General features: G+C 39.8%; 2 protein-coding genes across 13 annotated transcripts in view; one reads left to right on the forward strand and one right to left on the reverse strand.

Moving 5' to 3' along the window:
• The window catches only part of ATM (ATM serine/threonine kinase), a 134177-nt gene extending 110601 nt beyond the window's left edge, over positions 1-23576 (reverse strand). For 3 of the 10 annotated variants that reach the window (XR_004177373.1, XM_031652990.1, XM_031652987.1), the window contains exons 1-7: positions 23222-23571; positions 18390-18491; positions 18198-18310; positions 16772-16917; positions 10401-10565; positions 1880-2045; positions 977-1215 (exon numbers count right to left, since the gene is read on the reverse strand). Coding sequence is in view for 9 of the 10 variants with exons in the window: in XM_031652990.1 (XP_031508850.1) it covers positions 977-1215; positions 1880-2045; positions 10401-10565; positions 16772-16917; positions 18198-18310; positions 18390-18461 (901 nt within the window). In the remaining variant the exon portion in view is untranslated. The other 7 variants (XM_021926503.2, XM_021926505.2, XM_031652988.1 and 4 more) reach the window with 6 other exon arrangements.
• Positions 23577-23683: 107 nt separating this feature from the next.
• Positions 23684-26040, forward strand: part of LOC101020059 (protein NPAT) — a 61777-nt gene continuing 59420 nt past the window's right edge. The window contains exon 1 of one of the 3 annotated variants that reach the window (XM_031652994.1): positions 23684-23890. In XM_031652994.1, coding sequence (XP_031508854.1) covers positions 23854-23890 — 37 coding nt within the window. In that variant the 5' untranslated portion in view covers positions 23684-23853. The remainder of the gene's footprint in view (positions 23891-26040) is intronic. The other 2 variants (XM_031652992.1, XM_031652993.1) reach the window with 2 other exon arrangements.

The raw sequence follows: 26040 nt of genomic DNA on the forward strand, positions 1-26040 counted from the left end.
AGACAGAGCAAGAGGAAACTCTAGTTCTAGCCAATAAAGTTCCTAACTACAGAAAAGCACTATACCTTCTGGGCAATACTCTCTTGGTATAGGATATATATGAAGGAATTGAGGAGAATAAGTGATTCTCCTTAATAAGTGATACTCTAGGGCAAACAGGGCCCTAGAGTAACTATGAGGCTTAAGGAAGCAATTTCCCTGTTTCTGCCTCACATTCCTATTAAAGTAATATGTATGTATTCTCCTCAGGAGCTGAATAATCTGACTGGTTTTAGTCCAATTTACGTATTTTATCTTCTAATAAAAGCAATAGGTAGATAAACAAGATCCTGTTTTCTTTTTTTTTTCTTTTGAGACGGAGTCTCGCCTGTTTGTGGCTGGAGTGCAGGCCGGATCTCAGCTCACTGCAAGCCCGGGCCTCCCTGGTTCACGCCATTCTCCTGCCTCAGCCTCCCGAGTAGCTGGGATCACAGGCTCTCGCCCCATCCTCACTCCGCTATTTTTTGTATTTCAGAGACGGGTTCTTACTCAGGTTCGGCCAGGATGGTCTCGGACCTCCTGACCTCGATCCCACGCATCTCGGCCTCCCAAAGTGCTGGGATTACAGGCTTGAGCCACCGCGCCCGGCCTATCCTCTGTTTTCTTTAAATTTTTTTGCCCTATAGTCTGTGTCAGACCCCTAAGTACCTAAGTAATGATGCATAATTAGCTCCTAGAGGGAACAATGTCTCAGATTTGTTTGTATTTCCCATAATACCTAACATTGTATTGAACAAATAGGAAGGCATAACAGAATCTGCCACCACTGCTTCAAATTCTAAAAACTCTATGAAAAACATTCTCATGGCAAATTAATATTATCAACCGGAGCAATCCAGAGGAAAGTCATATCCTCCTAAAGAACACTAATTTTATACTTAAACCTCTACATTTGAATGAAGAAGCCAATTCAAAACAGTAAACATTTCCTTTATACCTTTTTCTCGGCTTTTGGCTCCTTTTGGATGATGGATATAAATTTGCAGTTGAAATAATTCAATAATGACTTCTTTTAAAGAATCATTAAGTCTATGTTGAGTCCAAATATAAAGCAAAGTGGGAAGAATTTCATCTCCTAATTCACACACTCGAATTCGAAAGTTGACAGCCAAAGTCTTGAGGAAGATAGTAAGAGCGGCTAAGATATGATTTAGACCTGGAGAGCTCTTTTCTTGTCTGTGAGGAAACAAACAAACTCAACTGGGTGTAACAGGGGGAACAAACTGCACAAATTGAAGACAGTTATGAAGTGGCATGCTGGAAGAAAAGAAAAAAAGAACTCTAATTTTCAAACAATAGTCTTAATTTCAAAACCATTTAAAAAATAATAACAGCATTACTTCACACTAACAAAAAATTAGTTCTTATTTGGTGTTAGAGACCACTTCTGTTAGCTCTCCCTGCTGCTAAAACATTATCTAAAAATAAACAAAACTGATTTATAACACCATTTATAAAATGTCTTACATTATAAATTGAGTACTGCCACACATATGTACAATGTAATACTTCCAAAATATTTTCCTATTTTATTTTCTCAGTATATTACAACCATCCTCAAAAATGGGGGAAATGCAACGACTTAGAGGATATTTAACTTTCCTGGTCAACAGAACATCAGCAAGATACATCTCCCACTTAAAAACATCATGCAGTGTTCTGTATATTGGATATTCAGAAAGTGTCAGACTTGGTCGTCTCTTCAGGAATCCACTAGTTGTTATGATGGATCAATGTTTTATTTAAAGGTAGAATTTTTAGTTATTGAGTCTAAAACATGGTCTTGCAAGAAGGTCAAAAGTATTTCAACACAAAACAAAAGAAAAAGAGATTAGATTACCTTGCACACTGAATAGCCTTGGAAAAAAAGTCCAAAAATTTGGAATTTAATCCGTCAGTCTGAGAACAGCATCCTTTGGTAACAGCATGAATTATTCTAGCCACTAAAACTCTATGAACATCTTGTGAAGGTTTCAGATAAAGCCTAAAGTACACAGAGAACAATTCTTAAAAAAAAGAAAAAAAAATTATTAGTCATGATTTTTAAAAAATCGACATGTATTAAACGTTACAACTTAAATATTCCATAATCCCATACAGAAAAATGATTTTAAAACAGCACTAATTTATTTTTAACATAGTAAAAGTACTCCATCAGTATTTAATTTTATCTTATATAAAATGCCTTTAAGACAGAAACAACTATAAACTGCTGTGAGGGCACCAGCTTAAGAGCCACATTGCAGAACCATTACTTCTCTAAGCCTCTGTTCCATCATCTAGGCCCAACAAAGCACTTACAGTACATACTCCACGGGTTGTTTTTTTGTTTTTTTTTTTTTCTTTTTTTTGAGACACAGTCTTGCTCTGTCGTCCATGCTGGAGTGCAATGGTGCAATCTTGGCTCACTGCAACCTCTGCCTCCTGGGTTCAAGCGATTCTCATGACTCAGCCTCCCAAGTAGCTGGGACCACAGGCGCACAAAACCATGCCTGGCTAATTTTTGTATTGTTAGTAAAGATGGGGTTTCACCATGTTGGTCAGGCTACTCTCAAACTCCTGGCCTCAAGTAATCTACCCACCTTGGCCTCCCAAAGTGCTGGGATTATGGGCATGAGTCACTGGGCCTGGCCTCCACAGTTTTTTAAAATAATAATACTGTTTGATTATTAATATGCACAAAATGTGCTGAGACCTATGAAAGGTATGAAATTTTACTCTGCTTGGTTTGTTTCTTATTTATTTGAGGTGGAGTCTTACTCTGTCACCCAAACTGGAGTGTGGTGGTAAGATCGCGGCTCACTGTAGCTTCAGTCCCCCCAGACTCTGGTAATCCTCCACCTTAGCCTCCCAAGTAGCTGGGTCTAGAGGTACACACAACCACACCCAACTGATTTGTATTTTAGGTAGAGACAGGGTTTCACCATGTTGCGCAGGCTGGTCTTGAACTCCTGGGCTCAAGTGATCCACCTGCTCTGGCCTCCCAAAGTGCTAGGATTACACACATAAGCCACTGTGCCTGGCTGAGATTTTACCCTACTTGTAACCTAACAAATTAGCATGACAGTTTCCTGAGTGCTGGCAGGAGACCTGAGATTCCTGATAAGACAAAAAGGACAGTTTATTTCTCCCAGCAATGATAGTAGCCAGACTACCTTCATTTTTGCATCAGTTCCCCAGTACCAAAGGCAAGATGAAATGGGACACTTGACACTGTGAAAACAGTGGACTGAGTTATAACAGAGAAACTTCAAGCTTTTTATAATGAAGAGGCTATAGGTAAATCTGTCCTGTTTTAGAGGAAGCCATCATCTGACCTCAGATGATCCACCTGCCTCAGCCTCTGAAAGTGCTGAGATTACAGGTGTGAGCCACTGCATCCAGCCACCAAATAACATGATTACACAATGTTATACTTGTGTATATTGGGATTTTAAATATAGACAATCACGTCATCTACAAAAGGGAAGTGTTATTTCTTCCTTTCCAATCTGTATGCCTTTTATTTTTCTTGTCTAACTACTCTGGCTAGAACCTCCAATATAATGTTGAAAAGGAGTGGTGAGAGTGCACATCCTTATCTTGTTCCCAATTTGTCTTATGAAACGCTTTAAATTATAGATTCAATTTCTTTAATTCAATCTATTCTAATAGTTATGGGACTAGTCAAATTATTTTATATTGGATAACTTTTGATAATGTATGTTTTTGAGGAACTGACCCATTTAAATTAAGAGATGTTCATAGTGTTTCCTTATTATCCTTTTAATATCTATAGGATCTGCAATTAGATCTCATTTCATTTCTAGTATCAGTAACTTTGGTCTTTTTTTGTTTTTTTTAAGAGACGGAAGTCTCACTATGCTTCCCAGGCTGGATCTGGACTCCTGGGCTCAAGTGATCCTCCCACCTCAGCCTATCAAGCCATAAAAAGACATGGAGGAGCTGAGAACGGTGGCTCACACCTGTAATCCCAACACTTTGGGAGGCTGAGTTCAAGTTGCTGGCCTGAGCAACATAATAAGACTTTATCTCTACTGAAAATGAAAAATTAGCAGGGTGTGATAGCTTGTGTCTGTGGTCCCAGCTACTTGGAAGGGGGTGGGAGGATCATTTGAGCTCAGGAGGTTGAAGCTGCAGTGAGCCATGATCTCACCACCACACTCCAGCCTGGGTGACAGAGTGAGGCCCTATCTCAAAAATAAAAAAAAAAGAAAAAGAAAAAAGAAAGAAAGAAAAAGACATGAAGGAAACTTAAATGCATATTACTAAATGAAAGAAGGCAATCTGAAAAGGATACATACTGTTATGATTCCAACCACAGTCACATACTATATAACAACATTCTGTTCAATGACAAATGGCAATATGAAAAGGTGGTACCATAAGATTGTATTAAAACTGAAAATTTCCTATTTAAATACCTAGTGATGTCATAGCACAAGAAATCACTCGCAAGCATTTGTGGTGATACTTGTGTAAAAAAAACCCACTGCACTGTCAGTCATATAAAAGTATAACACATACAATCGTGTACAGTACATAAACCTTGAAAACGATAATAAATGACTAAGTTACTGGTAAATGACTATGTTAGGTTCATGTACTTACTCTACTATGCTTTTTATCACTATTTTATACTATATTCCTCCTTCTTCTTAAAAAAAAAAAACAGTCTCACGTAGGTCCTTTAGAAGGTATTTCAGAATAAAGCACCATTATCACAGGAGATGAAAGCTCCATGCATGTCCCTGAAGTTCTACCAAGGGGACAAGATGCAGAGACGGGAGACAGTGATACTGATGATCCCGACCTTATGTAGGCCTAAGCTCATGTGTGTGTTTGTGTCTTTGTTTTAAACAAAAAAGTTTAAAGGAAAAAATAGAATAATAATAATTTCATTTAAAAAGCTTATAGAACAAAAGAAAAAACATCTGTAACTATATAAAGAAAAAACATTTTTGTACAGCTGTACAATGCATTTGTATTTTAAGCTAAGTATTAATTACAAAAGAATCAAAAAGTTTAAAAAAGTTTTAACTTTATAAAGTAAAAGTTACAGTAGCTAATGTTAACTTAGTATTGAAGAAAGAAAAACATATAGTTTTAAATTTAGTACAGACTAAGTGTTTATAAATTCTACAGCAGTATATAGTATCCCAGGCCTTCACATTACCACACATTTACATACCCAGAGCAACTTCCAGTCCTACAAGTTCCATTCAAGTGCCCTAGACAAGTGCACCATGTTTTATCCTTTATACCATACTTTTACTGTACCTTCTCTATGTTTATATATGTTTAGATACACAAATACTTGCCATTGTGTTACAACTGCCTACAGTATTCAGTACAGTAACATGCTGCACAGGTTTGTAGTGCAGGAGCAGTAATACCATATGGCCTAGGTGTGTAGTGTTATACCATCTAAGTTTGTATAAATACACCCTATGACGTTCACACAACAAAGAAATTGCCTAATGATGTATTTCTCAGAACATATCCACATTGGTAAGAGACGCATGACTATATATGCTGGAAAAGGCCAAACCATGAAGATAGCAAAAAGATCCATGGTTCCCACAGTTTGCAAGGAGGAAGAGATGAACAGGTGAAGCACAGAGGATTTTTCTGGCAGTGAAACTATTCTTTATGATACTATAATAGTGAATAATTGTTACCATTCTCTCCCAGAGGAAAAAAAAATATGACCAACTCACTAGATACAGTAAAAGATCTTTTAAAATGTCAATACACTTGTCAAAATCCATAGCATATGTACCACCAAAAGTGAATCTTGGACTCTGGATAATAAGGATGTGTCCCAGCATAGGTCTACTGATGATAACAAATGTACCACTGGTGCAAGATGTTGACAGTAGGGCATGCTGTGTGTGTCCAGTGGACCTTCCACTCAGTTTTGCTGTAAACTTAAAACTCCTCTAAAAGATAAAAGTCTATTTAAAAAAATGGAAACCACTAGGTTTGAGAAACTGAATAATTGCCAGTGTAGCTTAAACACAGAAATTAGAAGCGCTTTAGTTAAGTTAGACAGGTAGGAAGAAGCACAATTACCCAGTGCTTTCAAGGCCTGGAAGAAGAATCCTCATTTTCTACTAGTTGTTCTAGGGAGAATGTAGAGAAACTGGAACCCTCATGTGCTGCTGGTGAGAATGTAAAATGGTGTAGCTCCTGTGTAAAACAGGATGTTGGTTCCTTAAAAAATTAAATATAGAATTACCACATGATCTAGCAATTCTACTTCTGGGTATATAATCAAAAGAACTGAAAGCAGGAAACTCAGGAGATATTTGTATACTTATGTTCATGGCAGCATTATTCACAATAATCAGAAGGTAGAAACAACCCATGTCCACCAACTGATGAATGAACAAAATGTGGCATATAAACACAACAGAATAGTGTTCAGTTTTTAAAAAGAACGAAATTCTGATACAAGCTCTAACACTGATGAGCCTCAAAGACATTTTGGTAAGTGTAATAAACAGGTTGCAAAAGGACAAATACTTGTAGGAGTCCTTTACTCCAGGCTGCTATAACAAAGTATCATAGATGAGGTGGCTTAGAAACCACAGAAATTTATTTATCTCAATTTTGGAGGCTGAAAGCAGATCCGGATGCCAGCATTGTGGGTTTCCGATGAGGGCCCTCTTTGGGGCTGCAGACTACTGACTTTGAACTGTATCTTCGCATGGCAGAAAGACAGCAAGTTAGCTCTCCGGCCTCTTTTTACAGGGGCATTAATCCCATCCATGAAGGCTCAACCTGCATGACCTAATTACCTCCTAAATCCCACACTTTCAAATACCATCCCTTTGGGAATCAGATTTCAACATAATTGGTGGGACATAAACATTCAATCCATAAAAATGAAGCACCCAAAATAGCCAAATTCATAGTGACAGAAAGTAGAATGGTAGCTGCCAGGGGCCAGGGGAAGGGAAATGGTAAATTACTGTTTACTGAGTATAGAAAAAAAAGTTCTGGAGATGGATGGTGGAGATGATTATACAACAATATGAATGCACTTAATACTACACAACTGTAAAAAACAGTTAAAATTATAAATATTATATATATTTTACCACAATAAAAAAATATCATTGGAGGTCCTAGCCAATGTAATAAGGCACAAAAACAAAATAAAAGCCACATGGCTCAGAAAGAAAGAAAAAAAAAATTACTGCTTACAGAAGACATGTTTGTCTACAAAGAAAATCCCAAAGAACATTCAAAGAAAGCTACTAGATTTAATAAGTGTTTTTAGCAAGGTCCCAAAATACAAGGTCACTATACAAAACTCAGCTGTACTTCTGCATAATTTTTGTGCATTGAACAATTTGAAAATCAAAATGTTAAAAACAATGCAATTTACAAACTACTGCAGTACAAATCTAACAAAACATATACAAAATCTTTATGTTTATACTATTATAAATTAATGTCAATTTGCAGCTCGGCATGGTGGCTCATGCCTATAATCCCAACACTTTGGGAGATCAAGGGAGGGGGATCACTTGAGCCCAGGAATTTGAGACCAGCCTAAGCAACACAGTGAGATCCTGTGTCTATTTTTTTAAATATATAAAATTAAAGAAAAAAATTGTCAATTTACAATAAAAAATCTATATGCTGACAATTATAAAACACTAATGAAAGAAATCAAAAAAGACATCAGTGGCGAGGTGCGGTGGCTCAAGTCTATAATCCCAGCATTTTGGGAGGCCGGGGCAGGCAGATCACCTGAGGTCAGGAATTTGAGACCAGCCTGGCCAACATGAGGAAACCCTGTCTCTACTAAAAATATAAAAATTAGCCCGGTATGGTGGCACATGCCTGTAATCCCAGCTACTCAGGAGGCTGAGGCAGGAGAATGGCTTGAACCTAGGAGGTGGAGATTGCAGTGAGATCATGCCACTGCACTCCAGCCTGCGCAACAGAGGGAGACTCTATCTCAAAAAACAAACAAGCAAACAAAAAACCTAAGTAAATGGAGAGATATACAGTGTTCATGGATTTGAAAACTCCACATTGTTAAGATTTCTATTCTTCCCAAATTGTTCAACAGATTCAATGCAATTAGTATCAAAATCCCAGCAAGATCTTTTGTAGAAATCAGTAAGCTGATTCCAAAATTTATATGGAAATGCTGCCTCAGTCTTAGGCCATTCTTCTCATTTCACACTAAATTCTATATACAAATCTCATCCATAGTCATGGCTTCAATCACCACCTGTACCAAATATATATTTTGAGCACAGACTTCACTTCTTCCACAGAGGCCTCATCTAAGCAAGTTTTAGAAAAGGAAAACTAAGTAAAAAAATATTTTGACAAAAAGGCTAATAATAAGGACATCCGGGAAGAAGTGGCGAAGGTTAGCTTAAAAAAAGAAAAAAAGAAGAAGTAAGAGTAGTTAGTTTAAAAATAAAAAGGGGGTTTCAGAGAACACACTAGATGACAGAATTTAGTAAGGAGACCAGGGGAAAGACTGCCTTTGTTTCAGTGACAGCCATGGTTACAAGTGATAACGTAAAATGCTCTAAATATGAACAGCCATACTGGGGAAAGATCTGGCTAAGTAACCCAGATGCCACCAGCCTATTCCCCAAAGGCTGTCTCTAAGCTTGTTGAGGGCCCTGTACAGACACAGCCTATCTTGTGTTCAGAGTAACATAAAGGCTCCGAATGACTCATAAGAAATTAGTACAACAGCTGAGAAGGTGTTTATTCTCATGGGAACAGTAGAGTGTAATGCAGGAGTGAGGGTACTGATTAGGTAGTAGTTTTGTGGTTCACATGTATCTCATTTCGAAATAATAAAATGGCAATAAAGAATATGGACAGCCAGGCGTGGTGGCTCAAGCCTGTAATCCCAGCACTTTGGAAGGCCGAGACGGCCAGATCACGAGGTCAGGAGATCGAGACCATCCTGGCTAACACGGCGAAACCCTGTCTTTACTAAAAATATACAAAAAAACTAGCCGGGCGAGGTGGTGGGCGCCTGTAGTCCCAGCTACTCAGCAGGCTGAGGCAGAATGGTGTGAACCCGGGAGGCAGAGCTAGCAGTGAGCTGAGATCCGGCCACTGCACTCCAGCCTGGGCAACAGAGTGAGACTCCATCTCAAAAAAAAAAAAGAAGAATATGGACAAATGTCTTTTAGTTAGCAAAATTTAGCTTAAACGCTTTTCTATGAAAAAAGCTTCTAAACTTTTAGAGTCCGTGTATTAGAAGACTTTGACATCTGACTTAAAATCATCTTGCTGTTGTCAAATCCTACTTTCACTTATTCTCAAACCCAGAAATGCTCCATCTTTGAAATCAACAAACTGAAATATTTCAATTTCTGACCATAATTTCCTTCCTTTGTGGTCTCTTAGTACCTCCCAACTATAAACAGGTAACACCACAGATTCCTCCCTAGCACACACTCTACACATCTAGTGAGTCACTGGGTCCCGTACATTGTCTTCTAATGCATTCTATTCTAATATATTTGATTTCCATTACCTTAGAAGTAGCGTGCTAATTGCCTAATCCAATAGATAGTTCCGTGTTTTATCCTTTCTACAACAACTTAAAATGTTGGCCACACCCCTTTGAACTTTAAACTCTCTTGCTTTCACTTTTTTTTTTTTTTAATGGAAACAGGGTCTCACTCTGTCACCCAGGCCAGAATGCAGTGTGATCACAGCTCACTGCAGCCTCAACCTCCAGGGCTCAAGTGATCCTCCTGCCTCAGCCTCCCGAGTAGCTGGGACTACAAGCATGAGCCATTACCCCCGCTATTTTTTGTAAAGACAGTTTCACCATGTTGCCCAGACTGGTCTTGAACTCCTGAGCTCAAGCAAACCACCTGCCTTGGCCTCCCAACGTACTAGGATTACAGGCGTGAGCCACCGCACTCTGCCTGCTTTCACTTTTATGGTACTTCTCTCTCTTAGTTTTCTCCCTTTCTACTTAAATCATGGTTGAGTTTAGGTGTCATTGTTTTGTATACCTACTGAAACCAAATATATCTGTATCACAGCACATTATGATCTCTGGTTTATTTGGGTTTTATTCTGCCACTGTCAACTCCTTGACGATGGAGATGGTATCTTTCAACTGTAATTCCAGCTCTGATATCAGGCACCTGATATGTTATTCATGACTTTATTCAGAAGCTACATAATAAATAAAAATTAAGGGTCAGGTTCGATAACCACACAATTTTACTAAAGTACTGTTAAACTGTCAGGTCACTTGGGGGATACAGACAGATATAGATGAAGTGCTTTCTTTGGTGAGGTTTCATTTCATGAGGAAAAATTCACAAATAACAACCTTCAAAACATACCTAACCACTGTTGCTGAGATATTTCACACCAGTATTTTCTCACAGAAAGAATGTCTTTGAGTAGTATGTTGCTATAATCAGCTCCGTAAACAGCACCACTAGATGAATCTTTCACTGTATCCATGATATAATTCAAGAGTTCTTGACATTTTAGCCTAGGTGCTCCTATTTAAAAATAAACAAATAAAGAAAAACATAAATTTAAACAAAAACAAAAGACACTTGGAATGGCAACTATTTAAATAATTCCAACTGGCAAATTACGGCCCCAAGCAAAATTCAGCCAGTTGGCTGTTTTTACAAATAACATTTCATTGGAACATAGTCACATCCATTCATTTACTTATTGTCTATGACTCCTTTTGTAATTAAGACAGAGATGACTACTACATGGCCTATAAAGTCAAGAACATTTACTATCTGGCCTCTTTACACAGTAAGTTTGCCAATGCCTCTTTTATAGGAATATATAGCAAAAACAATCTTTTTTTTTTGAGATGGAATCTTGGTCTGTCGCAATGGCACAATCTCAGCGCACTGCAGTCTCCACCTCCCGGGTTCAAATGATTCTCACACCCCAGCCTCCCAAGTAGCTGAGACTACACGTGTGCACCACCACACTCAGCTAATTTTTGTATTTTTAGTAGAAATGGGGTTTCACCATGTTGGCCAGGCTGGTCTTGAACTACTGACCTCAAGTGATCTGCCCACCTTGAAAAGCAATCATTCTTAAACAACTAAAACCTTAATAATTCACAATTTCTGGTGTTAGACCAAAAATGATCCCAAGGTTTTTGGCACTCTTTATGAAGAATGAATTTATTAGAATAGCATAAGATTACAAGGAGAATATTTACTTTGGAAAGCAAAATTAGTTCTAAGTCCTATAATAGCATTTATGGCATACAAATACCTCAGGTTGTAATTTTTTTTTTTTTAAGACACGGTCTCGCTCTATCACCCAGGCTGGTGTACAGTGGCATGGTCACACCCAACAGCAGCCTCAACCTCTCAGGCTCCAGGGATCCTCCCACTTCAGCCTCCTGAGTACCTGGGACTATCGATGTTGTGCCACCATGCCCAGCTAATTTCACAAATTTTTCATAGAGACAGAATCTCTCACAATGTTCCCCAGGCTGGTCTTGAACTCCTAAGCTCAAGGGATTCTCCTGTCTTGGCCTCCCAAAGTGCTGAGACTATAGGTATGAGCCACTGTGCCTGACTCCCATTGTCATTTTTAACAGCATATTATTTACTTATTAGAGATTCTGAAAACTCAGCGTTACTAGACACGTATTCTTGAAGGTAACAAAATTACATTTAAAAATAATTCTCATTTTCAGTAAATTATATTTATGTCACAGCAGAAATGCCATTTTTCAATACTGACAATCTTAAAATTGAATATATTTATTGCTATAACTATGAGCAGAGCACAACTCATGTAAATATCAATATATTCTGGATTAGGGTTTTCGTATGATGAAACTAGTTATATTCACAAGTATCAGACTATGGTAAATAAATATACAGTGATATAACTGCAAAACCATCTTCACTTATGGCTCATTTCATAATTTTAGGCACTGTCCAATTATGAAATGCACAACCATGTGATCCTTCTTTCTAGTACCCTGTGCACCTCTCTTACAGTCCTTGTAACATTTTTCTAATCTGAAACATCCATTGCATTATTAGATCCTTAAGGAAAGGAATTAATCTCTATATTCTGACATAAAAGCCCAGTGACTGCCCTAATAGCAAATGCTCAATAAAAATTAATTTGTGTTGAATAACTACAGAATATTACAATAAAATCTTATTTTTCTATGTCCTTTATCCCAATATGTCTCCCTCCCCTACCAAAAATGAGAAGTATTTCAAGTAATGTGTTGACATTTTTTCATTGTTTTGCTTGTTTTTGAGACAGAGTCTCGCTCTGGCACCCATGCTGGAGTGCAGTGGCCCCATCACGACTCACTGCAGCCTTGACCTCCTGGACTTAAGGGATCCACCCACTACAGGCAAGCACCACTGCACCCAGCTAATTTTTTAAGTGTTTGTAGAGATGGGGTCTCCCTATGTTGCCCAGGTTGGTCTCAAACTTCTGGGATCAAATCTTTCTTAAGAGTACAACTAAGTTGCCTGCAGAGACTTCTTTTTCTTTTTTTTGGACACAGGATCTCACTCTGTCACCCAGGTTGGAGTGCGGTAGCATGATCTTGGCTCACTGCAACCACTGCCTCCTGGGCTCAAGCGATCTTCTTCCGTAAGCCTCCTAAGAAGCTGGGACTATAAGTGGTCACCACCACACCTGGCTAATTTTTGTGTTTTTGTAGAGACGAGGTCTCACCATGTTACCCAGGTTGGTCTCAAAATCCTGTGCTCAAGCAATCTGCTTGCCTCGGCCTCACAAAGTACTAGGAGTAGAGGCATGAGCCACTGTGCCCAACCTACCTGCAGAGACTTTCAGGAATTTTAGGGAATTTAACATTTTTCACAGCTGAGTTTTACATTATCTAGACTCTATTTAAGCTTTGTACAAAAGCAGACAAATGCTAACATAAAGAAATGAACAGGCTGGGCACAGTGGCTCACGCCGATAATCCCGGCATCCCCTTGGGACAACAAGGTGGGTGGATCACTTGAGGTCAGGAGTTCGAGACAAGCCTGACCAACATGGTGAAACCTCATCTCTACTAAAAATACAAAATTAGCTGGGCATGGTGGGGCATGCCTGTAATCCCAGCTACTTGGGAGGCTGAGGCGGGAGAATCGCTTGAGCCCAGGAGGCAGAGGTTGCAGTGATCCGAGATGGTGCCATTGCACTCTAGCCTGAGCAACAAGAGCAAAACTCTGTCGCAAAAAAAAGATAAGAAAAGAAATGAACAACAGGCTGGGTGTGGTGGCTCACACCTATAATCCCAGCATTTTGGGAGGCAGAGGCAAGCAGATCACTTGAGGCCAGGAGTTTGAGACCACCTTGGCCGACATGGCAAAACCCTCACCTCTACTAAAAATACAAAAATTACCCGGGCCTGGCAGCATGTGCCTATATTCCCAGCTACTATAGAGGATGACGCAGGAGAACTGCTTGCGCCCAGGAGGAAGAAGCTGCAGAAAGCCGAGATTGCACCACTGCACTCCAGCCTGGGCAACAAAGCAAGACTCTGTCTCAAAAAAAAAAAAAAAAGGAGAGAAATCATAATATTTGCTTACTTGCTTCTTCTCAGCTGCCTTTTACTTCTTTTTTTTCTAATCTCTATTTCTTTCATCATACCTAGGATAACAATACTAAGTAAGAGTGCCAAAGTCTAGACATATGTTAAATTTCCATCAACCCTCCAATCTTTTGGAAAAAAAAAAAAAACAAAAACTGAGGTGGGGTGAGGGAATAGTAACTCCCTGGTTTTGCCCCAAGATTAAAAAGGTTTAAGTTACAAAGTCAAATTTGAAAGAAAAGGAAACTGTAAATAAAAACACACATTTTCAACTACTTAAATGATCTGCATTGATAATTTCACCATCTCTTTCTTATAAACAACATGCTGATGCATTTTCAAATGTAATCTCCTTTGTTAATTTTGCAATTAAAAGGTTTGTTCACTGCAAGGCAAAACTACTGTACACGCTGCAAACTTTTCTGGTGGGTTACAAAATTGCCGTGTTATCTTTCTCTCACATTCACTCTTTCAGTAAGTACCTACTACATCCCAGCGTTACTAGCAAATACAATATTTTACTGGATACAAAGTTACCACACAGAGCAAAGTGGGTGCAGAATATTTCGGTGTAGTTTTCCTTTGTCTCTGCTGGAGTCTCTGACAAGGGGTTGAACTTATCCACACAAGCTGGCATCTCAGAGGAGGTGGAAAATTGACTAAACAATTATACTTTGGACTCAAGTCTCATACCACTATTCTGAAATATCATTCACTAATAATCTGCATACTTGTACTAAATATTTACCAATTTGGACGCTCTCCTGATTTTTTTTTTTTTTTTTTTGAGACAGAGTTTTGCTCTTGTTGCCCAGGCTGGAGTGCAATGGCACGATCTCAGCTCACTGCAACCTCCACCTCCCGGGTTCAAGCAATTCTCCTGCCTCGGCCTCCCGAGTAGCTGGGATTACAGGCACCCGCCACCACACCCAGCTATTTTTTGTATTTTCAGTAGACACGGGGTTTCGCTATATTGGCCAGGCTGGTCTCGAACTCCTGACCTCAGGTAATCCGCCTGCCTCAGCTTCCCAAAGTGCCGGGATTACAGGTGTGAGCAACCGTGCCCCACCCTTCTGATTCCTAAGAGTTGGTATCACAAAACAACATCCTTATCTATGAAGAGCCCAGGAGTCCCTGAACACACATTTCTGCCTCTAGCTTTTCAGTATGTATAAAGCCCATTTCCTTACAAAAGCTTACCAGGATCCTGCATTTTGGTTCCAAAAAATCAACTCTTCACAATATTAATTGTACAAGTTAAAGATGGGAACTATCTGGCTCATCAGGAGAAAAAAAATCTTTTTTGTGGTTGTTTTTTTCCTCAAATCATAGTAAGTACAATGTCAATTAAGTGTTGGTTCTGACAGCCAAGGAAGCTCACATGATCTTAGAATGAATCAGTAAAAGTGCAGAATGAAAGATAAGCAAGACTTGCTTCTCTCTGTACTAATCAGAATATACCTAAAAGATTGAGTCCTGGGCCAGGTGCAATGGCTCACGCCTATAATCCCAGCATTTCAGGAGGCCAAGGTGGGAAAATCACTTGAGGTCAGGAGTTTGAGACCAGCCTGGCCAACACAGTGATACCCTGTCTCTACTAAAAATACAATAATTAGCCAGACATGGTGGCCCGTGCCTATAGTCCCAGCTACTTGGGAGGCTGAGGCAGGAGGATCACCTGAGCCTGGGAGAAGGGGATTGCAGTGAGCCAAGATCACACCACGGTATTCCAGCCTGGGCTACAGAGCAAGATATTGTATTTAAAAAAATGAGTCCCACACTTTCTGTTTGTTTTTCTGGCCTCTTCCCTGTACGTAGAGGCCCACACTTCAAGACAGATAATTAAACTGAAAAATATTCAGAGGAGAGTGGCATAAAACCTAGGTCACATGAGCTAAAGAGAGTGAGTTTATGAACTTTAGAGATGAGGACTCAGGAAATATTGTGGCTACCTTCAAACATCTCTAAGGATGTCACACTAAAAAAATAAACAGGAGTTTTTGATATACTCTCAGAAGGGAGAAGCAGTAACAAAAGACAGGTTTTTAATACTTTTTTTTTTGAGAGTCTCGCTGTCGCCCAGGATGGAGTATAGTGGCGTAATCTCAGCTCACTACAACCTCTGCCTCCCGGGTTCAAGCAATTCTAGTGCCTCAGCCTCCCAAGTAGCTGGAATTACAGGCATGCGCCACCATGCCCAGTTAATTTTTGTATTTTTAGTAGAGACGGGGTTTCGCCATGTTGGTCAGGCTGGTCTTGGATCTCCTGACCTCAGGTGGCCTGCCTTGGCCTCCCAAAGTGCTGGGATTACAGGAGTGAGCCACTGCATCCGGCCAGTTTTTAATACTCTTAATACTATTCAAAGATGCAAAAGAAAGCCTTGAAAGTATATTCAATCATTAAGACTGCACTTCTACCTAAAGGCTAGGGATGTATAGAGGGCATCCAAGACTGGGTAGTTAAAACAGTAATTTTTAATTCCTTCACTGGGCATGGCAGCTCACATCTGCAATACCAATAACTAGGGAGGCTGAGCAGGGGGAGGACTGCTTGAGGTCAGGAGTTCAAGTTCAGCCTGGGCAAAACAGTGAAATAACATCAACTAAAAAAAAAAAATTAGCCTGGCATGGTGATGCACATCTGTAGTCCTAGCTACAAGGAGGCCAAGACAGGAGGATCACTTAGGAACTGAGAAGCTTGAGCCTGCAGTGAGCTATCATCACACCATTGCACTCTAGCCTGGGTAACAGAGCAACGCCCTATCTCTTAAATAAATAAATCCCTTCAATCCTCAGATTTCTGTCATTCTATGCTTGAATAAATTTCCCCAAATATTTGAACCAGTAAGATTAAAAATCAGGCTGGCCTAAGTGCAGTGGTCTTCACAACTAATTGATCACAACCAGTTACAGATTTCTTTGTTACTTCTCCACTCCCACTGCTTCACTTGACTAGCCTTAAAAAAAAAAAAAAAAAAAAACCTTTTAATAAAAATAAAAATCATTATATGTATTTGCACTCAATTTTTAATCTTATTATATTTAGAACAAACTTATACAACAGTTAAGTCCTTAAAATGATCTGAAAAAAAAAAACTCATGCAACAGTAATCTGTTAAGCCATTTATTTATAATTTATAACATCACTTACTTCTGTTTGCACATTTGATGAAGTATTTGACCAAACTACTGATTTCCTGCATCTTTTTCTGCCTGGAGGCTTGTGTTGAGGCTGATACATTTGGTTTTGCTATTCTCAGACATTCTGTTTCTTTCTGAATATATTTCTGTAAAAATCTTCAAGAAAACAAAATACAATTTCAGAAACTCGTTGAATCCTTAAATTATAATAATTTCGAAAGCTGTTCATGCCATCACAAAGAGCAACTTTTAAACTACCTTGCTTAGATTACTATACCAGCTGAATAAAACAAATAAAACAATTAAATCTCTCTTTCAAGGCCTAACGCCTATAAGACCAATTTAATGTCTGGTTTGCAAAGCCCTTAATCTTCTATGACTTTCTACTGCTTTACTGCCTGCTTTCTAAATTTATCATTAAAAGCTCACAGTGCTAGTAAGGACCCTCTCAATCCTCTCTCAACTCCTTCTGTTATTCTGTACTGGATCTATCTCTTTCTTAGGCAGTTGGTAATGTTGCTAGCCATTAAATGACCCTGCCTAGAAGATATTCATAACTAGCCAGGAGTGCCAGGTACATATTTGACCTACCAGATCAGCTTATACAAAATAGTATTCATCTTCAGGTTATATTTGTTGTATTTAAAATAAACTAGAAAGCCAGAGGAAAAAGGGCATGTATGTTTCATTTTATATGCATTCAAATCTGCAACAATCTAATACCAAATAGGAGCTAAAAATAAAACAGAATCTGTCGTAAACACTGAAGGACGACTAAATACATACTCCCTCGTGACAACAAATGTTATTTCTAGTTTATTTAATACTCTCAGTATTTAAAATACTTTATTCATCTTTCCTAATTCTTACAATCTGTTTCTAGTTATAAATGGATTTCATGGTTGAAAATGATGTCTCAATGTAAAAATGCATCAACCCTGTTGGTTTAACTGATTGCTGTCCAGCAATCAGTTTTGTTTTTTCATTGTTTGAGGTTTTCTTTGTTTTTAACCAAATTCACGTACAAGTATTCCAATCTTCCTTTTACTTGTTTTATTACAATTTAACACGTGGCATTTACTTATAATCAGAGCAATATTTAAAGGTGTGAAAGTAATATCCAAACATTTATTATAATTTTTTTCTCTAATCTGAAGTCTTGTGAACTAATTAAAATCAGAGAAATTCTCTCTCAATTTTGAGTGAGATATGTCTAAAACATTTTATTGAAGAAATAATTTATAATTTTTAAGTTTCTATATGAACAAGCTTTAAAAATTATGTTTTGGATAAATATTAAATGCCAAATTCATATGCAAGGCATAATAATATATAGGAAACAAAGACAAATGTTAAGACACACAAAAATAATATCACAACAGAAATAAATATGAAAGAGAAAAACGAAGACAGTAAAATAAATTTGAATAGAATACCTAAAAACAGCATCCCAATTCAAATATTTTCCTTGTTTGGAATCTGAATGCCGATCTAGATGTATAATTGTTTCAGGATCTCGAATCAGGCGCTTAAATTTCTCAACTTCTTTCTGAAAATAAAAAGGAAGTAATAATGGGTTACTAATCACACTTATTTCAAGGAAAAATTGAATTTAAGTAATTTACTACCTTTCGTTCTGTAGCTCTATCATGTTCTAGTTGACGGCAGCAAATAAGCAGATCATTAAGTGCTAGACTCATGGTTCACAATTTCAGAACACACATCACTGTCTGCAAAAAAAAATATAGGTATATATATGCATATATATATGCGTATATACAGAGAGGTGTGAAAAAATGTGTATATATAATTATTTTATACTGCAATATTTATAGATTTAACCGTACAATTAGAAGCATATTCTCATCAAAGACACAATAATTTTTCTTAACATTTCCATATTTAAAATGAGATTTTCTTAAAATCTATACAAGCAATGCTGTAACACAAAAATGTTTGCCTTGCTTGCAGTGGTAGCAGGATTAAAATAAAAGTATAATTTACACTGGGTGCGGTGGCTCACGCCTGTAATCTCAGCACTTTGGGAGGCCAAGGTGGGAGGATCACAAGGTCAGGAGTTCAACCAGCCTGGCCAACATGTTGAAACCCTGTCTCTACTAAAAATACAAAAATTAGCCGGGCTTGTTCTCACACGCCTGTTATCCCAGCTACTCAGGAGGCTGAGGCAGGAGAATCGCTCGAACCCTGGAGGCAGAGCTTTCAGTGAGCAAAGATCGAGCCACAGTACTCCAGCCTGGGCGACAGAGGAAGACTCCATTGGGGTGGGAGACGGGGGAAGTATATTTACTTTTTATTCCTCTGAGACCAAAGAAACATGACATTTAAATTCAGACATGAAAGATAAATAGAAAACAGCCAGGCAAATAAGGAAATGAGTACTCAAGAATTTAACATTGACAATGAATTATTTAAAAGCACTCTTGGCTGGGCATGGTGGTGCATGCTTGTAGTCCCAGCTACTCAGGAGGCTGAGGCAGAATAATCACTTGTACCCGGGAGGCGGAGGTTGCAGTGAGCAGAGATCGCACTACTGCACTCCAGCCTGGTGACAGAGCAAGACTACGTCTCAAAGAAAAAAAAAAAAGAAAAAAGCACTCTTGCTCATATGGAGAGATGTGTCATTTTGCTGAGCCAAAGGCTTAAAACATGCTTTGGAACTGATAAGTAGGAGGCTATCAGAGCTAGTAAGCTTTGCCTACCACTTCCATCTCGACTGGTAATTAAGGCTCTTATTTAACACATAACGATAGGAGTAAAATATTTCTGTTTTAAAAGGAAATTCTATGCTATGGTGGTATCCTTTGCAAATGTCAAGGATCAACTATATTTTACTATGTCTTGATTCCACTGTAGTAGCTCTCTTCTTTTGGGGGCTTCTGATATAATCAAACTCTCTTTTGATGTCCTTCAAAATAATCTAATAAGAACAGTATTTCAACATGGACACAAAGATGGGAAAAACTGACACTGGGGACTGTTTGAGGGACAGAGAGAGAGAGGTATGGCTTGAAGCGCTACTTATCAGGTACTATGCTCACTACCTGAGTGACAGGATCATTCGTACACCAAGCCTCAAAAACATGCAATTTACCCATGTAACAAACCCGCACATCTACCCCCAGAACCTAAAATAGAAAAGAAAAAAGAAACAGCATTCTGTTTTACTAGTTCTGATCTAAACCTTTACATGATACAAAGAAGTTTTTTTATTAGACTATGAATGTCTGTAAACAAAAAAAATACATATATTTATGTATATTATACCTACACATACTTACAACTCAAGATGTAAAAAGGTAAAGTCCTTCTCCTATCCATACATCTAAATTCTACTTAATCTTTCAAGATCAAGTATGTTTTTCTGTCCCGATTCAATCTCACAAAATCTCAAAATTGGGAGGAACTAAGAGAACAGGTCCAATCTTCCAATAAAGGAAGGAATGTCTCCTACAAAATGAATGCCCTGTCTTTGAATATTCTCAGTAAGAGCTGACTACCCGGGCCTGGCGCAGTGGCTCATGCCTGTAATCCCAGCATTCTGGGAGGCCGAGGTGAGCATTTCACGAAGTCAGAAGTTCAAGATCAGCCAGCCTGGCCAACATGGTGAAACTCCGTCTCTACGAAAAATACAAAAATTAGCCAGGTGTGGTAGCACATGCCTGTAATCCTAGCCATTGGGGAGACTGAGGCAGGAGACTCACTTGAACCCAAGAAGCAGAAGTTGCAGTTAGCTGAGATCACACAATTGCACTCAGCCTGGGCAACACAGAAAAACTCTGTCTCAAAAAAAAAAAAAAAAAAAGGGGCTGACTACCCATTTTATTAGCAGACGGCTCTGATTCTCTTCTCCTTTTGTATTCACTGGTGGTTCTTCTGACCTCCCCATCCCCCAACACTATGACAACCTCCACTTTACTCTGCTATAGATTACAGATTGTTATTTGAGTCCTTTTCATTTGATTATATACTTCCTGTGGACAAGTATTATCATTTTTGTTTTTCTATTCCTTATGGTTTTATCTAGGAATTTTCTTTTTTTTTTTTTTTTTTTTTTTTTTTTTTTTTGAGACTGTTCTGCTTCTGTTGCCCAGGCTGGAGTGCAGTGGTCGGATCTCAGCTCACTGCAAGCTCCTCAGCCCCGGTTCACGCCATTCTCCTGCCCTCACAGCTCGGGAGTAGCTGGGACTCACAGGCCCCACCTCGCCTCCTGGGTTGGGTTTTTTTGTATTTTTTAGTAGAGATCTGGTTTCACCTTGTTAGCTGTGGGATGATCTTTCTGACTCGATCCGCCTCGTGCCCCAAAGTGCTGGGATTACAGGCTTGAGCCACCGCGCCCGGCTATCTAGGAATTTTCTTACTTCTTCAATTTCAGTTTAAAGCCCTCTTGAAGTCAATAAGGAAAATGAAGCTGGTAATGTAACCAACGAAAATACCTTAGCAATATCCAAAGAACCATAAGGGCTAGCACCTTTATTCCTAAATATACTAAAGATTTGACACTTCCCAGAAGAGGCAGCCCTAAACTTGACTTTTTTTTTCCCCATGGTGTGACTTCTTTGAACTTGTTTTTCTTACCTTCAGTTTCTTAATGATTACTTTGAAGAAAACAAAACAGTTCAGTATTATCTACATAAACAGAAGATGTTCATTCACTGATAGATGCAAACAATATTTACTACGTATAGCTAGACAAATAATGAACTAAACAGATACAAATCCTACCCTCATGGAGTCATATCTGGGCAGCAGAGTGACAGTAAACAAGTAAACTGATAAATCAATGCATAATTCCAAATTGTGATGTATGCCTCTGAGGAAACAAAAATACAGTGATAGAAAATAACTGTAGAGAGGATCATTTTAGATAAATTGTCAGGGAACATATCTCAGAGGAGTTTATAATAAAGCCAAGATCTGAACTAACTGGTGCCAAACCAAAAAAGGGCTAGAGGACCAACACTTCAGGGAAGGAAACTAGCACAGCCAAAGGGTTCTACAATGTAAAAGCACACAGTATGTTGGCGGAACTGAAAGAAGGCAGAGGAACTATTAGGTAATCAACCAGAGTATGAATGTCACCACATAAAGATGAACTTCATTTATACATTAATCCAGAATATCTAGGTTCCACTCAAGGTTCAAATGAAAAGATACAGATTTCCTACTTCCTACGAGCCTCTGAATTGACGAATTCAGTGTTCCTTTTTTGATCTCAACCAAGTTGACCCCTTTGCAGAACTTGTCAATGACGCTTATATCCCATCTTCCTAGAAATAACTCTGCCCTTGGCATGTCATTCTTTCCTAGTGCTAAGGAGTGTGGCCTCTGTAGTCAGATTGTATTAGTTCAAATACTGGTTCAGCCACTTACAAACCGTATAATCTAGAGCAAGTTCACTAATCTCTTCAAACCTCAGTTTCTCAATGAGAAAAGGAAAAACAATACTAGTACCTACCTCTATGAGTTCCTGTAAGGACCCATATACATGCTTACAGTGCCTGAAACACAGCAAATGTTAGCGATGATCATATTCTCTTCCTTTATGACTGTTTCGAAAGTCTCCTGATAGCTCTTCTTCCGCTCATACCTCAAAGAACAGTTTTGTTTTCTTGGTCTCATCCATTCCTACGACTTCAGCAGTTGAAAACCCACAAAATATATTTCATTCAATACCAGACGTCACTCTGGAGCTTCAGGGTCCTTCTACACTTTGTGCCTTTACACGCATTTTTCCTTCCATCTGGAAGGCTTCTACCATCTGCCAAGGTAACACTGCGAGGTCTCACCACAAACTGAATTGACAGTCTCAGGCTGAGTTTGCAGAGAACCAAAGTCACTCCTCTACCATCAGAGTACTCCCCTATCACATACATTATCATCTATTGTAGTTGTCTTTCTACTTATCTGTACCTGGTAATAACAGTAGCTAACGCTCAAGAGTGCTCACCGTAGGTCAAGATTATCTCACTTATCTTCACAAGACAGTAGAGCGAGGTCACACGAGTGACAGTCAGAATTCCAACTCCAGCCGTATGCTTCCAGAGCCCAAGCTCTTAACCGCAAGGCTGAAGTTGAAATATCAATCAATGCTCGCTGACTAAAAGTACTAAATACGAGAGAGAGATCAAAAGATGACTAGTCAAGTCGCATAGTTAAATCTGAACCCTAAGGTGACACGAAAAGAGGATGAGCAGGAGGGAGGGTTCAATTCAGGGCGTTTAAAAGGATGAGGTTATTGGCCAAGTCCGCTAGGAACCCGAAGAGAGGCCGGGAAAGATGGAGTGAGGAAAGGAGTCAAGGGAAAGATGGAGTGAGGAGAAGAGTCAAGGGCCGCTCTGGAGGGGTGCATGAGATTGGGGGTCTAGGGAGCGGACAAACTTGATCGCATGCGACTGAATTTTCCAACGCAGGAGCCTCTGCGTTGCCTCTGCGCCCCTACCGTTGTACTCGGAAGGTCAAAGTGGTATCAACCACAGCGATGGCTGCAGCGCAGATCTCGGCTCTTTTCGACTCCTCCCGCGGCGACGGCTTCTTTTCTCCGTTAGCCACGCAGGTACCTACTCCCGCTTCCGGTTCAAACCCTGCGTGACTGCACAGCGCCCACCTCTGGAAGAAGAAGCAGGGCCGAGCGGCGGCAGAGCACGGTGTGCCCATGCGCGCCAAGCATCACGCGGTCTCCGCGCTCAAAACACTCCCTCAAAACATCCGGCCCGTCGGAGCAAATGCGCCTGCGCCCCGTCCACCAATGGCCGGCGACCTATCGTTTGCGGCTCGCCCTTCGGCTCCGGCTCCGGGGTTCTCACCCATCGTCCTCACCCTCCTCATCTCCGCCCCTCCAAGTCTGAGGACGGAAGTGACGACAGTTCCAAAGGCGAACGGAGGCGGGTTTCATTTCGGCGCCTTTCTTTCTCTGGCAGAAGCGATTGGCTGGCGTAAAGCGAAAGAGGCGGGACAAATTGCCGCGGGTTCAGTACCGCCACTGGAACCGGGAGATGCGGCGCAGGAGCTGTCGCTGTGTTTGCTTTAACCTGAGTGTTGTTCCTTATTGTGGTTCCTGCTGCGGTTTTGATCATGTTGTTACCCTCGGACGTAGCCCGGCTTGTATTGGGTAAGCGCGGGCTCGGGAAGGAGAGTTATTGGACCCGGCTATGCCGGACACAAGGACCTTTGAGGCCAAAGGTTTTCCCTGGGTGGGGAAGCTTTGGGGTTTTGCCTCCCAGCTTACGAGTTGAGACTGGCGGTGATTCTTCGTCACTCGGAGGTTCTAGGCAGTTTAAGCCTCTTTGTATGTAGATGCTTCTCTCTTCAGAGGCTGCGTGGCGAGGGGAAGGCCGAGGGGAAGCTCGAGGTGCAACACCTGGGGCCGGATTCGGAGGGAAAGTCAGGCCTCCACAGTTAATTAGGACCCCTGAAAGAGCGTTTGTCTGCATGACGGACGGGTTGCGTGTGCTTTAACCTTGGGCGCACTTTCCGTGGTTCATTGCTGGGACCAAAATAGGGCAAAGAGGGACTTCCCCGGCCCCCCATCTTTGTAGGTAGACCTTCCTGGCGCCCTTTTAATTACCCGCCCTTATAACTACGAATTTGGGAGTAAGGGTGATCTTCCTTCTCCATCCTTCACGCAATACGTCGTCCAGTGTAGAGGTGTGAAATGCCACTTGCATATTTTAAAACAGCAATTCCTATACCTTTGATCAGCAAAAAATTTCAGAGGGTTAATTGCCTTAAATTAGTTGAATGTTTTCTAGCCCTAGTTTTACCTTCATTTGAGGAGGGGTGGTTTGTGGGTCACTTGTCTGTGAGGGTGTATTGTCTGTGTGAGAGACGGGTTTTGTTGTTTGTCCCTTGAAAGAATAAAGAGGATTGTACTACAGGGGACGAGAGTCACGTAAAGCTCAAAACCCGAGCCAGTGATTTACAGACGTCGTATGCGACGTCCTTAAAAGTAAATGGCAAGCATCTGTGATGAAACCTCCCGTAGTATTCGCAGCCATTACTACCATTATTTTATTGTTCGGAAAACCCATTTGTCTTGTGCCTCTTTTAAATGCCCAGCGCTGTCCACAAAAATGTTATTTGCGCAGGGCTCTTGATAAGCACATTTTGCAGGAAACGTTAAACGGAAATGGTTCCACCATCCATTTTTGAAGAAACTAATGACAAGTTTAAACTAATGTTTTGTTAATATCTGGTTAATCTTTTGCTTAAGAATTCTGAGTTTTGGCAGTTTGGTAATCTAGTTGAGTTTCGGTAACTGTAGTCTTAAACATGATTTCTCAGCCTCAGTACTGTTAACATTTTGGGCCTCATCATTCTTTATTGTGGGGAGCTATCCTGTGCTCAAACATTGTAGGATGTTTAGCAGCATTCCTGGCTTCGATTACAGTAGGACACCCATTCCCCACCCTGCCCTTATCCAGTTGTGATTAGGGAAAACGTCTGTAGGTGTTGCTAGTATGTCCCCTGGAGGGCAGAATCATCCCTAGTTAAGAAAGTCCTAAGAAAGCAGTATCATTTTCTAATTGAAATAATTCTCATCAATTTGTGAGTATTCTTTCTCCACAAACCGGCTACTCTGCTGACTTCCTGCTTTTCATTTAATGGACGAAAAACGCCAGCCATGGTTTTCTTACCTTAAAAATCTTTGTCATTCACATTCCATTTTCACTGCCACCAGTCCCGCAATGTGCCTGCCATTACTTCTCTTTTGGACTTCTGTCATGGCTTCCTAGATAGTTGTCCTTGCAATTCATTTTATTTACTGCTGTCACAAATCTACCTGAAGCGTTCACACTATATCCTTTATTCTGAAAGTTGATATAATTGTGTTCTTACTAAAAATTTCAAATGTGCAGGAGTATACAATACAAAAAAAAGCCTCCCCATGCCTAATGCTCTTCCTTTTGTTATTTATCGTTATACATCTTAAATATATATATATCGTGTATATCTTTCTCATATCAGGTTTATTATTTACTCAAGATTCTTCTATCAGTACCCCCTCCCCATCTTCAGCTCCTCTTGTTATTGGCCCCTTCGTAATGTTTTTTCCAGCAAATCTTTGGGTGCTTAATGTGTTCCAAACACTGCCAATTGCTGAACATAGAGAAGTAAGTTTTCTCCCCTTAGTGTTCAGATAATTATGGTTTTTTAACTCTTAAACACACACACACACAAAAACACTTTTCTAGACCCCAGTAGACATTAGACACAAACAGGACATTCTGTCTGATGTTCTGTGTCACCCTTTCACAAGTC

Source organism: Papio anubis, chromosome 12, assembly GCF_008728515.1.
Source record: "Papio anubis isolate 15944 chromosome 12, Panubis1.0, whole genome shotgun sequence".
In the NCBI taxonomy this organism is placed as follows: domain Eukaryota; kingdom Metazoa; phylum Chordata; class Mammalia; order Primates; family Cercopithecidae; genus Papio; species Papio anubis.